The sequence below is a fragment of the Prunus persica genome, chromosome G3, assembly GCF_000346465.2.
Source record: "Prunus persica cultivar Lovell chromosome G3, Prunus_persica_NCBIv2, whole genome shotgun sequence".
In the NCBI taxonomy this organism is placed as follows: Eukaryota; Viridiplantae; Streptophyta; class Magnoliopsida; order Rosales; family Rosaceae; genus Prunus; species Prunus persica.
Genome location: NC_034011.1, coordinates 4,655,022 through 4,674,436, shown reverse-complemented (window position 1 = coordinate 4,674,436; position 19,415 = coordinate 4,655,022). Strand labels below are relative to the sequence as shown.

The window sequence follows — 19,415 nt, the reverse complement described above, 5'->3', positions numbered from 1 at the left end:
CAATTTTCATTATTTTTCTTGTCAAATTAAAGATTAAATTTCATATGCACGTTATTCTTCTTGTACTAGACCTAATGGTATCTCTTTTATTTTCTTATTTTTCTGACCCAAACTAAATAAGTTTAGCAGTAATTTTAGCTACAGTTATGATCAGTCCCATGCTAGATAGAAAGGCATGCGTTTTACAGAATCACTGTAATGAGAACCATGAAAAGACATTTGGGGTGTAGTCTTATGTAAAGAGTATAGCCGCTCGGCTATACTATTTATTAAAAATATTTTAAAAAAAGTCCCAGTAAATCCGCACGGCTAAATATCCCGCATATAGCCGCGCGGCTATACTACTATTAACACGTGGCGAAATGGGAGCAGACGTCAGGCAGTCCTTTTTTTCCTTTATGAATGGTATCGCCGCGCGGCTATACTATTTTGTAATAAAAACCATAGTACAGCCGCGCGGCTATACGATTTGTAAAAGGGCAAAAAGGACCCTCCTGACGTCTAGCTCCCATTTCGCTACATTTCAATAATAGTATAGCCGCGTGGCTAGACTCTTTTTATTACAAACAGTTTAATTACATTTTTGGTCATTGGATTAGGTCCAAATTTAAATTTATTCACTGAAATTTTAATTTCTCCGAATTTCGTTAGTTGCAGTTGTTAACAAATCAAGTCAAATTCATTATTTCCATAAGTTAAGTTTAAATAAACTAAAATAAAATGAGAAAAAAAAACCCAGAAACCACCTACACCGTCATACTAATCCCATCTCCTCTCTCTCTCTGCTCTGTATCAATTCCGCTCCAATCCAACGGTCGTAAAGAAATGGATGTAGAGGTGGTCGATCGCCACACGCTGTTCTTCAATGACAACGCCAACTCCTGGTTCGTGTTCTTTGACTCAATCTGAGATTCCCATCTTTATCTCCATCTTATATGCCCATTCCAATGGAATTCAATAAATATTAATTTGCTAGTTTTGACATCTCCAAAGCAGATATTGAAGAGAGAGAAATTTCATAGTAAATCAATTTGAGAGTTAAATTTTTCTTCTTCTTTTTTAGTGGGAATGTTTGCCTTTGGTCTACCTCGTTCTCTCGAGTGCTACTAAATTCTATTACTGCACACATTATTTGTTGTAGAGAATTGCATGTGAGTTGGAGTGTTCTTATTAATTGCTTCACATTGTTGACGTGAGTCTCCTAATTAATCAAGGAGATTTACTTCCTTGATTAATTAAGGGATTTACTTTCCTATTTTTATATAAGTGATAAATCATTATACAATTAGGAGATACTTTCCTAATTCTTTACTGTATCTAATTCCTTATAAAGTCCACATGTAAACTCTTATATATACCTCCTTATAGAGAAGAATAAATTAAAAACCTAATACATTCAAACCATATTCATATTTCAGCATGGTATCAGAGCCAGGTTCTCTTGTGACCTGTGCTTGCGTTCTTTTTGCAATTTAAGTGCTCTCCTCCCCGAGGAGGGGAGGGGGAGGGAGTGAAAAAGATATATTTATTTTTCTCATGAAGATATTGCCTATTTCTTGACTCCGACGACCCCTTCTCTTTAAGGGAGAAGCGGAGTGAAGAGAAGTTGTCTCTAAACCCTTATCTCAAATTTCCCATATTCAAATCCAAAACCCTAAATCAAATTCCTCATATATTTTTCCGTTGATGTCTCTAAATCCTTATCACAAATTTCCCATATTCAAATCCAAAACCCTAAATCAAATTCCTCATATTTTTCCCCAAATCCAAAATCCCTCAAATCTAAAGACCTCACACCCTCTTATCCAAATCCTTAAACACATACCCTCAAATTTTATACACATACCTCTTAAATCCAATTCCTACATCAAATTCATACATCAAATTCCTCACCTCAAATTCCTCACATTCTCATATCATATCTTACTTCAGCTGCGATGTCAGGAACCCCTACGATTCTTCATCTTATTGCAGACTCACAGAAGCATGCGGTCACTCCTGCTGACCTGGCTACTCGGACTCCTGATTCTATCACCACCGCCAAAGGTTCTACTTTTCATACGTCCTCCAAGACTAGATATTGCATATGCTGTGAGTGTGGTTAGTCAATTTATGCATTCGCCCAGTGTTTCTCATAAGAATGCAGTTGATCGGATCTTAAGATACTTAAAGTCAGCACCTGGGAAAAGATTAATGTTCTAAAAAAAAAAAATAGAGATCTCGAAGTTGTTGGATATACAAATGCTGATTGGGCTGGCTCCATTACTGATAGACGCTCTACTTCAGGTTACTTTACCTTCGTAAGAGGTAATCTAGTCACTTGGCGGAGTAAAAAGCAAAATGTGGTTTCTCGGTCTAATGCTGAAGCAGAGTATCGAGAAATGGCTCACGGAGTTTATGAATTATTGTGGATCAGAAGACTCTTGACAGAATTGGGCTTCAAGCCAAAAAACCAATGAAGTTGTATTGTGACAACAAGTCAGCTATCGATATTGCCTATAATCCAGTTCAACATGATTGAACCAAACATGTTGAGGTGGATAAACATTTTATCAAAGAAAAAATTGAGAAAAAGATCATCTGCCTACCATTCATAAAATCATAAAATCAGAAGATCAACTGGCAGATATCTTAACCAAAGCTGTTTGTGGAAGAGTATTTCTTGACTCACTTACCAAGTTGGGCATCGGTGACATATATGCACTAACTTGAGGAGGAGTGTTGACGTGAGTCTCCTAATTAATCAAGGAGATTTACTTCCTTGATTAATTAAGGGATTTACTTTCCTATTTTTATATAAGTGATAAATCATTGTACAATTAGAAGATACTTTCCTAATTCTTTACTGTATCTAATTCCTTATAAAGCACACATGTAAACTCTTATATATACCTCCTTATAGAGAAGAATAAATTAAAAACCTAATACATTCAAACCATATTCATATTTTAGCACACATTTCAAACAACACTTTACATGAAGAATACTACCATCTCGCTTACTACTACACCCATAAATCTTTGTGTGAAATTATTATTATATTTGGCAAAGAGTTTGCAAAATCACCATCTTGCATTTTTGTTATAAGAAGTAAGAAGTAAGAAATAATCTTAGTCTCTCACGTTCTTTCAGTTAGTAAAGTACGGATTAGGAAAAATATGAATAAACAGCCGGCGGATTATTACCCCAAATAATCGACGTCGCACTGAAAGCATCACAATCATTATTAGCGTCGTCCAGATAACTCTCTCGCACCGAGTATAGCCAAGTGGCTATACTATTTATAAAAAAACACGCGCGGCTATGCTATTATTACATATTATTAGCGTCGTCCAGATAACTCTCTCTCTTGTTCCTCGCGCCGAGTTTGAGCCTCTTTGGCTGTGTTTCCGGACATGGTGAAGAAGGCGAAGAAGACGAAGAAGCCAGGAAAAGGCAAAGAGAAAGCAGCGAAAGTTGAGGAAAAGAGAGTTCGCAGAGAGACCAGAAGCTCTCGCCTGAGGATGACATCGATGCCATTTTGGTAATTTCATACTCGAACTATGCATATATATGTTATTTTGTGCTTGTTAATTAGAGTTATGGATCATTTGAGAACAGTTGAAATAGTTTGTGGGAGTTTTAAATAGTGTTGGAAAAATCGGCGCTAGGCGGTCGCCTAGGCGCTCGGCGGCCCATTTTTCGCAATCGTTGTCTGTGATTCCCATATGTATGTCATTTTGTGCTTGTTAATTAGAGTTATGGATCATTTGAGAACAACTGAAATAGTTTGTGGGAGTTTTAAACAGTGTTGGAAAAATCTGCCTAGGAGGCGACTAGGCGCTCGGCAGCCTATTTTTCGCAATCGTTGTCTGTGATTCCCATATGTATGTCATTTTGTGCTTGTTAATTAGAGTTATGGATCATTTGAGAACAACTGAAATAGTTTGTAGGAGTTTTAAACAGTGTTGGAAAAATTGGCCTAGGCGCTGGGCCGCCCATTTTTTGCAATCGTTGTCTGTGATTCCCACCCAAGATTCCTTTTTTGTTATTGTTTTGAAGATTCTGCTCTTTATTTTCTATCTGATAGTTTATTTGCAGGTATGATGATAGTGAAAATTCAGAATTCCCATCCAGATTCATTGCAAGAATTTCCTAAACTGTATGTATTTTGCAGAGAGATGAGAACTTAAGGCTTTAATAATATATGTTACTGCCTCAATCTAAAACTATTATTCTACTTTAGTATCAATGGAGACCAACTTTTACATCCCAAAAGATAAGTATCTTTTTGTAATTTCATTGAAATTATTTGATCTACCATATCAATGTAAATTACAATTTTCTAATATATATTTCTGTGATGCTTTGCAGGAAAAGTAGTATCCATAAACCAAAACTTTCAACAGACCATATGGCACTATCATGGAGGGTGTCAAATTGGGAGGGTTGTTGATAAAGGATATAGAGTTCCTGCTATTGATTCTCTAAGGGTTATTGATGGTTCAACGTTTTATCACACTCCAGGTGCTAATCCTCAAGCTACTGTCATGATGCTTGGAAGGCAAGTATACTTGGAAAACATATCATATATACATAATCTTCACGAAAATCTTATACTAATTGCTGCTTAAACCTGCATTTTGGTTTCGTTTGTTGTGCATATGGTGCAGGTACATGGGGCAAAGGATTCTGCATGACAGATTAGTCCATGGATCAAAAGAGAAAAATTGATCTGGTCACTTATGTTTCTCAAACACGAAGTCAACTAGTGATTACTGGAATATATGTCTCTGAGACATTTGATTAATATTGTAGAGATTGGAACCTAAAATTTTAAAATCTATATAGTTGATGTCATGTTTATTTACCTATCATCATATTTGGTGTTGAATTGATCAGATCTGGTATGGTTCAAGCAAAACTTTCTGTACTCAGCTTGATTAGATTAGCCTTCCTGTGATTAAATATATGCCTTACAATTAAAACTAAATTAGCTCTAAAAGTAATTAGTTAGTTATTGTTTATTTAGAGCGTAATTAGGAAGGAAACTAGTAAGGAGGTGAGGATGACACAACACAACTGCAAGCACTTTCAGAACTTTTGATCACATGGGCTGCTCTAACTTCATGAAGTCCTTCAGGTGGGCCTTATTTTTCTTTAGTTGTGATGATTTTTTTGTACATCGTTCGCAAAAGAAAGATTTGAAAAATGATTACTAAATTAACGAATGAGGCATTGCGCACAATCATGTCATGGTTAGAAAGAGATACCCACAGAAGGACTGAAAGTGCAGCAGATTAACTAAAGTCAAACTAATTTGGAGATCCTATAATGATGGCTCACTATAAAAGTGAGACTCTTTTGTATTCAGGACAGAGTTTACTGATATGCAGACGTAGGCAAAAAAGAAAAGAAGACGAATAAGATTAGGATATGCTGTTAGCCCTTCTTTCTCGTCCCCTTATAATAATATGGGGAGGCATCTCCTTTCATCTACTTTTTTCCTGCTTCAACTTCATTGCCCATTTTCATGGACACAGAGAGTGGAAGAATCTCATATGCTAGGAAGAGCGCTTTCAAGGCTTGGATAAGGAGGAGAAAAATCTTGCAGCAGAATGAGCCCTGGCCCCAACAAAATCCCTGAAAAGCAGCCCTTGATGGATGTTCACAGCATAATCCTCAGGATATGCCATTTGTGCTTACTGGTTTATTCCATGTCTTGGAGTCTTTGAGCCCTTATATAACTTGTGCCGGGCCATCATTGAAACACAAGGAGGAGCAGCTATACATACTAGAAGAAGTATACTTGTCAAATAAGCAAAGCAGTCATAGGGCTCCTCTTTCTTGGCAGGCACTGGTGACTGATGCAGCTACAAATGTAAAATCACTTTCATTGACCTGCCAAAGAAGAGTTGCCCTACGATTGCTTTGGCTTAATGAAATTTGCAGCCTGTCTGATCATGCAGTAGAGCCCTGTCATGCAAAATATATACGGCAAGGTATAATACTAGGCTAGGCTAGCCAAGGATATACGTAGGTTTTGTCATTTTGAAATTAATGGTAGAGGTAGAGCTATAATACTGAAGTTATTTTTGTTGTACACAATTGTTCTGCTTTGTGACTAAGCAGCAAGCAAAGTGACTTTACCATGTGGCTTTGCACAATGTAGGGAAATATTGTGATTTTATATAGGTGGAATGGAAGGTGGAAGCCATATATACAAGCAATTACTAATTTCCCTGTTCCCTTTTTGTCAGGTGTGGCTACATAGCTTTGTCTGAGAGGATGTTCTTGCTATGTGCTTATACAGTGCATAAAAAAATAAAACAATTCTGTATAAAAGACCAGTAAGTTTCTTTTCTACAGCTATTTTTGACACCCAAGGGGAGTCTAGCCGACCAATCAAACCACTTTTTCAAAGTAATGGACTTATTTTTGCTTCTTTTTGGATAAAGCAAAGAAGCAAAATATAGTTTGGTTTGTGATACATAATTGTGATCATAGTCAGATATCCCCCACTCCAGTCTGGAAAGTGTTTTTAGGGCTCTTGTTTCTCGAAATGTCCTTCTCCGAGACAACCGTCCATCTTTGAGAATGCTCAGTTGGAGTGTTCTTGGTAATTGCTTCACATTTCAAACAACACTTTACATGAAGAATGCTACTACCACATCGCTTACTACTATACCCATAAATCTTTGTTTGAAATTGTTGTTCTGGTTGGCAAAGAGTTTGCAAAATCACCATCTTGCATTTTTGTTACAACAAGTAAGAAATAATCTTAGCCTCTCACATTCTTTCAGTTAGTAAAATATAGAAGGGGAAAAATATGAATAAAATACATACGTGTTTTATTCAGCAATATTTTGGCAAATTACAACTGATGAGTTCGGTCACTATATAACATTTTAATATATATTATTTTTATTCAACAATATTCAAGAATATGCGAAAATTATGTGTATAAGACGTGAATTTTGTGTGTATAATTGAAAATTTTGTAAAAAAAACAAGTGTATTAAACATGAAAAATACGTACCTACGTGTACAATACGAGTATTAAATGTGAAATGCTAAATTCGTTATACGAGTAATAGCTTTGGAAATGCAAAAACTCAAAAGGGAACAATTGAGACTCGGATAATGGCCTAATAGTAATGGATAATACTTTAAACTATCCTTATCGATAAACATAAATCGGGGAAAAACAAGAAAAAAAAATAAAAAAAATTCACAGTGTCTTATGTCAAGAGTATAGCAAAACTCTTTATAAAAAAAGGACCCCAGTAATGCCGCGCGGCTATACTCTTTTTTTTTTAAAAAAAATATCTCGAGTATATCCGCGCGGCTATAATATTTATGTAAAAGGACCAGCCTAGCGCCCATTTCAAAAATAGTATAGCCACGCGGCTATACTATTTTTATTATTAAAAAAACCCCCTAAGTTGGAAAAGGTTTGATGACGGTCTGGCGGGCAACCAATCCTGATGCTAGAGATTTTCCTGTTGATATGGGTTTTGCTAATGGTGAAGTCACTAGTGTATCATTAATTCCAACTTGTGTATTGCGAAAACCAATAACTCGGAACAGAAGATTGCAACAACAAAAATGTGTGTTCATGTAAGTGATTTAGTCTGTAGTGCTTGCAGATATGTGAGAAAGGCTTTTGGGATGATGATCTTAAAGGTTGATCTGAGTGGTTACCTTTCGAAAGTTCGTCTGACATTTGTTGCCTTTACAGAAACAGGGAGGGGTACGAAATAAGGTGCCAAATATGCTTGTTCTAGTTTTTTAAATCAGGAGTAAAATGTTATCAAATGTACATTATTGTTGTAAAGAAAAACAAAATATTGTTTGTTTTTTTTTTAAAATTTTAAAAAATAGAAGATTTGAAAGTCATCTTTGTGATAATCTTTTGTAGCTAGAACAATGTCTACTGTAGTTGAATATCCTCGACCTCACGGTTTGTTGCGAAAGACTTGTTGGTTTATTGAAATTTGTATTTCTTTGTTGTGGTTCTCATAGCTATTGATTGGTAAAAAAATAAACCGTGAGGTCGAGGATATTCAACTACAGTAAACATTAAAGGTGATAATTAAGAATCAAAGGTGATAATTAATTGGCTTATAGAAGGCATGTCACTACCTATATTATAGAAAGCTGCATATACACTTAAATGTAAGTAGACCAGTAATATAAGTTATAGGTTTATCTAGAGAAAGAAGACAGAAAAAAATAGAAAAGAAAGTGTGGGATGATTTGATAAAAAAAAAAACAAAAGCAAAATGAAAAATTAGCATAACCTGTTCGGCTGCGGGGACTGAATTCAGACATTGTAAAATCATATAACTAGGTAAAGTTTCAAAAGTTGAAAACATAACAGACATGAAGAAAATGAAACAAATAAACAAATAATAAATTCATATGGAATCACAAATTCCACATTACGCTTAGGATCAAAATGGTTTGCTTCTGGTCATTGGTTAGGGAAAGGTAGATACGGTTCAAATAATAATATTAAATAGATCCAAGCCATGACAAATTCCAACTTTGACTGTAGTTACCTTTGTTAAGACATTTGTTGTTTTCATAATAACAAGCACTGTCATGATATCATTAGGCTTGAATTTATTGACAAATTGATAATTGAAGACTGCCAAATCTATCACGAATGCTACGAAATTCCATGTCCCCGAACCTGAATCAATCTTAAGACAAGCCTTCTGTTGATGTGTAACCCTTTGAGCTGAGCCAAAAATCCCCTTTGCCGCCTAATTCCATTTCATTTAAATGTTTCTATTGTTTAGTTTTTTTTTTTTTTTTTTTTTTTTAAAAAACTTTAGTTTTTCTGCTGCTTGTAATAAGGACCCTTGGATTAGAGTCCAAGTGGCTCTTTAAGTGAGGTGTTAGATTGAGACAAGTGTAATCATCTTATAGGATGATAGTTCAATGGCTAGGATTGAGTTTTGTATTGAGGCAGTTAGAGAAGAATCTCTCTTCTCTCTCCTCAACGGATATATCTCTTTTTGGCATGTAATGAAATACAGCTGACTTCATTCCTTCAATTTTTCTGTTCTTTCACAGAGAGCAACGTTCTCTCATTTCTCTCCCAAACACATCCAAAATCTATGAATTCTATCATGGCCTCAGAGCCAGGTTCGATTGATTGAGCTGGGCGTGATCTGTGAACAGAAAATCGAGCTCGATCTGAGCTATCGTTGAGCTGATTTGGAGATCGAAGTAGCGAATTCTTGCATCAAGATGTCTCATATGGCAGGATCTGGAGCAGCTGAGCTTCGAACACCAGTTTTTAATGGAGAAAACTACGAATTCTGGAGTATTTGAATGAAAACTATTTTGAAATCGCACGGTTTGTGGGATCTGGTCGAGAATGGGCTAGATGACTCAGGCATGAAGAAAGAAAAAGAAGAGGCTGCAGAAACTGAGAAGTCCATGGTGGCTCAGATTCTGATGAAGGATGCTCATGCACTTGGATTAATCCAAAGTGCAGTTTCAGATCAGCTATTTCCAAGGATTGTGAATGAGGAGACCTCGAAGGGAGCTTGGGATATATTGAAACTGGAATTCAGAGGAGATAAACAGGTACGAAATGTTAAATTGCAAGGGTTGCGTAGGGAATTTGAATATGCTCGCATGAAGGATAGTGAATCCCTATCTGTCTATCTGGTTAGATTGTTTAATATGATGAATCAAATGAAGAGTTATGGTGAGGAGTTATCTAGGGAGAGAATTGTGCAGAAGCTATTGTTTAGTCTGCCTAAGTCCTATGATTCTATATGCTCTGTGATAGAGCACTCAAAGGATCTTGAAACTCTGGAAGTTCAAGAAGTGGTTGCCTCCTTGAAGAGCTTTGAGCTCAGATTGGATAGGCACACTGAGAATTCTTCAGAAAGAGCTTTTGCTAGTCTGAATGTAGAAGAAAAGAAGCCTAAGAATGAGAGTCTTTCTGAAAATCAGAGTTTTCAGAAAAGTGCTCCTGGAAATCAAAGCTTTCAAAAACTTTGGAAGCCTAATGATGGTAACATAGCAGCTTGTAAGCATTGTGACAAGTTACATTATGGCAAGTGCTGGTATGAAGGCAAGCCTAAATGTCATGGATGTGGAAAATTTGGACATATGGTCCGAGATTGCAATGGAAATAGGAATGCACATAGGGTGAATTATGCAAATGAGATGGAAGAAACTGGTACACTATTCTATGTCTGTAATGCTGCAACAGATGTAAAGGTTAATCACTCTTGGTACATAGACAGTGGGTGTAGTAATCACATGACAGGAGATGAGGGACTTTTAGTAAATGTTCAAAGGGATTTGACTTCTAAGGTGAAGATGGGGACTGGAGAAGTAGTTTCAGTTACTGGAAAAGGAACTTTGGTGATAAAAACCAAGTTGGGTAAGAAGCACATTCATGAAGTAATGCTTGTACCTGGTCTTGAAGAAAATTTGCTCAGTGTTGGGAAAATGATGGCACATGGCTACCATCTTGTGTTTGGAGAGAATATGGTGAGAATTTATGATGATCAGTGAATGGAAAATCTGATTGTGGAGGTGCAAATGACAAACAACAGATGCTTTCCATTGACAATGATGCCTGCCAGTGAGTTGGTTCTAAAAGCAAGTGTTACACATTGCTTGCAGACATGGCATAAGAGACTTGGGCACTTAAATGAAAGAAGTATGAAGCTGCTTGAGAATCAAGGGATGGTTCATGGACTACCCCACTTGGAGCAAATGTCAGTGGTGTGTGATGGATGTATGCAAGGAAAGCAGCATAGGGATTCTTTCCCTTTGGAATCAACTTGGAGAGCTTCTAATCCTTTGGAATTGGTTCACACAGACATCTGTGGACCAATGAAAACAGAATCCCTCTCTGGAAACAGATATTTTCTCCTATTTACAGATGATCACACTAGGATGTCTTGGGTGTATTTCATTAGAAACAAATCAAGTGCATTGGAGTGTTTCATGAAATTCAAAGCTATGACTGAGCTGCAAAGTGGGTTCAAGATAAAGAGTTTGAGAAGTGATAGGGGTGGAGAATTCTTGTCAGGAGAGTTTAACAGTTTCTGTGAAGAATCTGGCATTCAAAGGCAATTAACAGTGGCTTACTCCCCTCAGCAGAATGGAGTAGCTGAGAGGAAGAATAGAACAGTGGTTGAAATGGCTAAGTCAATGCTGCATGAGAAAGGTATCCCTTATGAGTTTTGGGCAGAGGCTGTCAATACTGCAGTCTATTTGTTGAATAGATGTCCTACCAAGGCTCTCAATAAGGTAACACCATTTGAGGCCTTCACTGGCAGAAAACCAGGAGTTGCACATCTGAAAATATTTGGATCTCCTTGTCATGTGCTTATTCCTTCTGCATTAAGGCATAAGCTTGAAGAAAACAGTCACAAGTGTATTTTTGTAGGCTATGGTCTTTGTGAAAAGGGATATAGACTCTTTGATCCAAGAAATAGGAAGATTATTCTGTCAAGGGATGTGAAATTTGATGAAGAAAGCTTATGGAAATGGGAGAATGCTAGAGAAGGAGAAATCACTGTGCTTGTGCCTACTGGAAATCAAGACTATGCTCTAAATCCAGACTTGAATGCACCACTGCAAATACATGAAGAAGTCATAGCTCCAGAAGAACCAAGTCAAAGCTTGGAGACACAAACACAAGCAGATGGAGATCCTACCCTGCAGGATGAGAGCATTGAAGGAAGTTCTCAAGCTATTGATCATACACCAAAGAAATGGAAGAGCATTAATGACATTATGGCTCAGTGTAATATGTGCATTATGGAGCCTGAGAATTTTGAAGAAGCTGATCTAGATGAGTCATGGAGAAGGGCAATGGAAGCTGAGTTAGAAATGATTGAGAAGAATAACACTTGGCAGCTTGTGGAAAGGCCTTTTAACAAACCTGTTATTGGTGTCAAATGGATCTATAAGACCAAGCTTAATCTAGATGGCACTGTGCAGAAGAATAAGGCTCGGTTAGTAGCTAAAGGCTACTCACAAAAATCTGGAATCGATTACAATGAGACGTTTGCCCCAGTGGCAAGGCTAGATACCATTAGGACTTTGATAGCTCTGGCTGCACAGAAGGAATGTCATTTATACCAACTGGATGTCAAGTCTGCATTTCTGAATGGAGTTCTAAAAGAAGAAGTATATGTGGAGCAGCCACAGGGTTTTGAGAAAAAGAATGAAGAAATCAAAGTGTATAAGCTGAACAAGGCCTTGTATGGATTAAAACAAGCCCCAAGGGCATGGTATGATGAGATAGATTCCTACTTCAACAAGGCAGGATTTAAGAAAAGTCCAAGTGAAGCTACACTTTACATTAAAACTGATGAAGGCTCAGGTATTCTCATTGTTTCTCTCTATGTGGATGATATTGTTTATACTGGAAGTTGTGTAAAAATGCTTGAAGAGTTCAAAAATGACATGATGAGGCATTATGAGATGACTGATCTCGGGCTACTCTATCATTTTCTTGGCATGGGAGTTGTGCAGACTGAGAAATACATATTTCTCCATCAGAAGAAGTATGCAATGAAAGTGGTTGAGAAATTTGGTTTAAAAGGCTGTAAATCAGTGGCAACCCCCTTGGTAGCAAATGAAAGGCTGTGCAAAGAAGATGGAAGTGAGATGGCAGATGAGAGTGAATATAGACAGATTGTAGGCAGCCTGCTGTATCTGACAGCTACAAGACCAGACATCATGTTTGCCTCAAGTCTGCTTGCTAGATTTATGCATAATCCTACTAGAAAGCACATGGGAACAGCCAAAAGAGTGTTGAGGTATGTTCAAGGCACACTTGAATATGGAGTTGAGTATAAAAAGGGCAAGGCAGCTACCTTAATTGGCTACTGTGACAGTGACTGGGCAGGCAGTGAAGATGACAGAAGAAGTACATCAGGATATGTGTTCACTCTGGGATCTGGCATGTTTTCTTGGGCCTCAATCAAACAAAATACTGTAGCTTTGTCTACTGCTGAAGCAGAATATGTGAGTGCTGCTGAAGCAACATCACAAGCTAAATGGCTAAAGTTTATACTTGAAGATTTTGGAGAGGAGAAAGTGGAAGGCACACCAATTCTGTGTGACAACACATCTGCCATAGCAATGGCAAAGAATCCTATCTTTCATCAGAAATCCAGGCACATAAGCAGGAAATTTCATTTCATCCGAGAAGCTATCCAAGCAAAGGAAATTGAGCTAATCTACTGCAAATCTGAAGATCAAATTGCAGACATCCTAACCAAGGCTTTATCCAAGGAACGTTTTGTGTACCTCAGAGATTTGCTTGGAGTTAAATCAGTCAAAGGGTTAGAAGGGAGTGTTGATGTGTAACCCTTTGAGCTGAGCCAAAAATCCCCTTTGCCGCCTAATTCCATTTCATTTAAATGTTTCTATTGTTTAGTTTTTTTTTTTTTTTTTTAAAAAAAAACTTTAGTTTTTCTGCTGCTTGTAATAAGGACCCTTGGATTAGAGTCCAAGTGGCTCTTTAAGTGAGGTGTTAGATTGAGACAAGTGTAATCATCTTATAGGATGATAGTTCAATGGCTAGGATTGAGTTTTGTATTGAGGCAGTTAGAGAAGAATCTCTCTTCTCTCTCCTCAACGGATATATCTCTTTTTGGCATGTAATGAAATACACCTGACTTCATTCCTTCAATTTTTCTGTTCTTTCACAGAGAGCAACGTTCTCTCATTTCTCTCCCAAACACATCCAAAATCTATGAATTCTATCACCTTCGGTGTCCACCAGAATCAATAGAAGGGGACTGGATTTACTCATGCATCCACCAGCCTTGTGTTCTTTGGTTTTATTTTTAGGGTTGAAGTGGAAGAAGAAGAAGGGGAAAGGGCAATCATGGAATGATAGGGGGAGTGTTCTTAAAAAGTTTGGTGGCGGGTGGGGTGAGAAAATAGGATTCGATTTGGGAGTGAGAATATATAGAGCATCATACATAAAGAAACTACTTCAACACGATTATAAATTCCTTTGGGAGATCTTAATGAAAATGCTTGGGGTACGTTTTTTTTCATTGCCGTTGCCCTATTCGACCTGGGCCAGGACTGGGCCTGGTAATACCCCTATATATATTGGAAGGGAAGGAAGGAACTGATTCACACAGAAATCACAAAACCCTACCCCACATCACTCCAAGAAACTCATTCAAGAATCCATTATCTGCTACTCAAAGTCCCAGAGAAACCATAACCAGCCTAAGTACTCCTTTTCTTTCCATTCCAAGAAACCAATTCATCTTTAACCCAGCAAACTCCAAGAGGAAATTACACGTACTTATTATATATGGCACCTTGTGAGTATGTTGATGTTCCAATTGGATTCAAGTTTCATCCAAGCGATGATGAGTTATTGAGATATTATCTTCTTAACAAGGTTTGTGGCACACCATTTATGTATAGCAACGTTGTGCCAGAATTTAATCTTTATGGTAAGAAAGAGCCATGGGATATATGGAATGATTTCGGTGGACAAAAATTAGAAAAGGGTGAAGACCTCTACTTCTTCACCAAATTGAAGTTAGTGACCAGCAAGGGTTCCCTCGTGGCTCGAACGATAGGAAATGGAACCTGGAAAGGTGAGGACAGAGGGACCATGGTCGGTGATCCCGCGAAAAAGAATAAGCCTTTAGGTCTGTGTAAAAGGTTCCGTTATGAGAATGATAAATCTGATCAACATGGCCGCTGGATTATGCACGAGTACAGCCTTCACCCTTCATTGGTGAAGCCCCATTCAAATTCAAATACTTGTGGTGGTGATGGTAAATACGTGCTCTGTCAAATTCGAAAGAATGACAGAAAGAGGAAGTTATCAGAGAATGATGGCGTCGGTGGTCATGCTCTAGTACTACAATCCCCTACCACGATTCTAAGGCAACTAAAGAACATTGATGAAGTCGTAGGTGCGAATTTTACTCCAATTTCTGAGGCTTCTGAGGTTAATTATCATTATAATCAGCAGCAGGAGCAGACTACCAGTGCGAATGCGTACTTGCCAATGAATCAGCCACACTACTTTCTTACAGATTACCCAACAACTATGGCCTCTGCATCAACTAGTCCTCCACCATCTCTCCCTCAGCCAGACTATGGCTTTGAGCTTATTAGTGACACTGATCATCAACCAACACAAGGTTTTAATTATGACCTCAGCCAATTTCTAGATGATGATGATGTTGATGCATTGATGAAGGATCTCTCAAATTTGGATAACATCCAACCACTTGCAGCACAACCATTGGGAGGAGGATCGCATCCATATCCATCCATAATCCAGGAGTCTGCAGTTGATGAAGACTCGGGCAATATTATTAATAGTGGATTTGGGATATCATCAGAAGATCAAACAGGTGGTGAACTTGGTGCTGAAAATGTTCAACTCAATGTGTTAGGCTTTCCTGAACCGTGCTAGTTTTGATGATTTGGTGGACATGATCCAGTTTGATCATAATGATGATGAACTGCAAGCTTTCGCAAGTCACAGTCAGTAATGGGAATGGAGAGCACTACCACTGCTGCTACTTGCTAGTGATGTGAAGATGTAGATTGAAAATGTCCACGTTTGTGAGATCAATACAATACTGTTTTTTTTTTTTTTTGCTGCATGTATACGTCTTTGCTTATTTGTTTCCATATTTGGTTGAAAATTGTGGTGTTTGTTTCTACAAGAAATGGATGAAGTGATAACTTAGTTGATTAATATGTGATTAATTGTAACTCAACTAATTGCTTACTCGTAAGAAATTTGATTAGTATGCAGGAGATCTCCTGCATCTTTTTTTCCTCATTGTTTTCTGGATATCCTGCTTTTTGTTGATCTCATCACATCCCTATTATTTTACCTTCTCAACTTGATACTAAATACTATAATTGACAATTGTGGAGATATAAAATTCTTGGAGTTCTAAACTTCCTAATTTATTTGAGATCACTAAAGTTCAACAGCCGCTTGCACTTGTTCAAAATCAACTCTTTAGGCCCCGTTTGGTGGGCTGAACTGGACTTATTGGGATTGAACTTGGGGCTCGTTTGGTACACAGGACTGTCTTGGCATGGACTATGTTTAGGGACTGGTTTGGCTTGGCTTGGCTTGGTCTAAGTTGGATAACACTTATCCTGCGTTTGGTGTATGCTGGGACTAGGACTAGAATTTTTTTTATTTTTTCAAAAATATCTATATATATATATATATATGTATATATGTATTTTATAATATATATAATATATATGTATATATTCATACATATAATATATATATATATGTATATATACAAGTATATAAGTATATTATAATAATATTATATATTTTAAATAATATAAACGTACATACATATATATAAGTGTATATAGGTGTATATATGTATATTATAATATACATGGGTATAATACATATACATATATTTATATATATGTATGTATAATATAATATATAATATATATGGGTATGTTATAATAATAATAATAATATACATGTATATACGTGTATATATGTATATTATATATGTATGTATATATACATATACATTATATATATTATAAAATACATATGTATATATATACATTATATATATATATATTATAAAATACATATGTATATATTTTATATGTATATATATTATATATTATAATATACATATATATACGTATATACATGTATATAATATATGTGTATATAGGCGTATCTATATATTATAATACATACATGGGTATAATACATATACATATATATGTATATTATAATAGATAATATATATGGGTATGTTATAATAATAATATACATGTATATATGTATATTATAATATATATACATATAGTATAAATATATAATGTATATGTGTATATACGTGTGTATATGTATATTATAATACATACATGGGTATAATATATATACACATATATGTATGTATACTTATATATATTACATATATACATGTATGCTATTATTATAATATTAATATGTATGTGTATATGAGTATGTTATAATAATAATATACGTGTATATATCTATATGTATTTATATATTATATATGTATATATGTGTTTATATATATTAATGTACATATACATATATACATGTATACATGTATGTATTATTGTAATATTAATATGTATGTGTATATGAGTATATTATAATAATAATATATGTGTATATATCTATATGTATTTATATATATATTATATATGTATATATGTGTTTATATATATATATATATACATGTATATGTGTATATACATGTATATATGTACATTATAGTATATGTGTATGTAATAATAATAATAATAATAATAATAATAATAATAATAATAATAATAATAATAATAATATATGTTATTAGTATTACAATATAATATATGCATCTTATACATTGGTGAACATAGGACTAGTTAATCCTCCCTTTCTACATGGGTTTAGTAGTCCCCTCCTAATGAGGTATTTTTGGTGGGCCCGGTATTAGCAATCTCATCTAAGACTAGAATTTAATGAAACAAACATGGTACTAAATTTAGTCCAAGCCAAGCCTGTGTACCAAACGACCCCTTGGAGTGTTAGACTGGACTGACTTGGACTTCAAGTCCTATTGAGTTGTTTGGTAGAGCACACGTACTCAACGACTTTGTTCACCATTTTTGAAAATGATTTTGAAAAAAAATATTGAGTTTAGACCTTCACTCTCAATTCTAGTGTAGTAGTGTTTGTATATATTGCACCATTCTAAATGAGTTATATTGCTCACACACATCACCTGTTAAGACATAACCTCATGGACAAAGCCATGAGAATTGTTTCAGTTTTCAGATTTCCAAGCATTGCAACCATTAGCTTATGCAATGGAAATTTGGGTGTGCCTTGTGAACAAAATGAGAGACAAGCACTTCTAATGTTCAAGCAAGATATTAAGGATCCTTCAAATAAGCTTTTATCTAGGGTTGGTGAGGGAGATTGTTGCAATTGGACTGGAGTTGTGTGCGACAATTTAACCGGTCATGTCCGTGAGCTGCACCTTGGAAATTATTATTCAGATGAGTATTTGAATTACAGTTTGCATCAAGAAAACTATTTGGGGGGCAAGGTAAATACTTCTCTACTAAATTTAAAGCATCTGAGCTACTTGGATCTAAGCAACAATGATTTTGGAGGAATACAGATTCCTAGCTTCTTAGGTTCTCTTAAAAGTTTAAGATATCTTAAATTCCGCATCAATTGGGAAATCTCTCGGGTCTGCGCTCTCTAGGACTCCTGAGTAAAAGCTACTACTGGATGAAGGTTAAGAATCTCCATTGGCTTTCTGGTCTTTCGAGCTTGCAGAACCTAGACCTGAGTCGTGTAGATCTTAGCAAAGCATCTGATTGGTTTCAGGTGACAAACATACTCCCTCTATGCTGGTAGAGTTGCATATGTCTGGTTGTGAACTCAATTAAAAACCAGTCGGTGTTGCAAAACACGACATGGCTTAAAGTTCTTAATCTCAGGTGGAACATCATCTGGGGTACCATACCTCAATGGTTGTACACTTGTAGCAATCTTGAGTCCCTATCCCTTTATTTGAATCTCTTGCGAGGTGAAATTTCAAGTTGCATTGGAAACTTGACAGCCATTGTCAATCTTGACTCGTCTGCTAATCAACTTGAAGGGAAAATCCCAAACTCATTGCGAAATCTTTGTAAGTTGACGGTTCTTGATCTGTCAAGGAACTATTTCAATGGAAGCGTATCAGAAATATTGGGAAGCTTGTCAAGGTGTAGTTCAGGTCAAATGGAGTCACTGAAGCTGTCAACAAATGATTTCTCAGGTCCCCTATTCGATCAGCTAGGAAATTTCAGACATTTACGCCTCCTTGCTCTTTCAAGTAATTCAATATCAGGTCCAATTCCATTGTCCTTGGGACATCTGCCATTCGTAGAAGAGGCAAGCATTTCTGAAATTCATATTAATGGAACTCTTCCCAAAACTACTGGTATGGCCGGTCGGCTATACTCTAAGTATCCAGAGGGGTATGGTCCCTTGGCCATACTATTTATTTTTAAAAAGCCCCCCCGCCCATTTCGCCATGTATGCAAAATAGTATAGGCACGCGGCTATACTATAATAAAAACCGTCGTATAGCCGCATGGCTATACAATTTGACCGCCTGTCGCCTGGTGCCATATTGCCACGTGTCAAAAATAGTATAGCCGGGTGGCTATACGAATTTTGTTTTTAGTATGGCCAGGAGGCTATACACTCTATTAACATGGACAGAAATACTGCGTCAAGTACTGGTCGCCACTGGTTTTGGTTCAAAGCAAGGTGCAATGCGAAGGGATGCCCTTAGCAAGGTCTTCGAATTTAACTCCCATAGTTGCAATTGATTTTTCTAAGCTCCATTTCCTCTCTAGTAAATGCATTTAGT

General features: G+C 36.3%; 2 protein-coding genes across 2 annotated transcripts; both read left to right on the top strand.

Annotated features, from left to right (window-relative positions):
- On the top strand, positions 14,312-15,436 carry LOC18783987 (NAC domain-containing protein 101). Its single transcript, XM_007216664.1, has one exon. The coding sequence runs from the start codon at positions 14,312-14,314 to the stop codon at positions 15,434-15,436; it is 1,125 nt and encodes a 374-aa protein (XP_007216726.1).
- LOC18782639 (leucine-rich repeat receptor-like protein kinase PXC2) lies at positions 17,787-19,374 on the top strand. Its single transcript, XM_020559290.1, has 4 exons — positions 17,787-18,095; positions 18,290-18,408; positions 18,496-18,980; positions 19,265-19,374. The coding sequence occupies exons 1-4, from the start codon at positions 17,787-17,789 to the stop codon at positions 19,372-19,374; spliced, it is 1,023 nt and encodes a 340-aa protein (XP_020414879.1).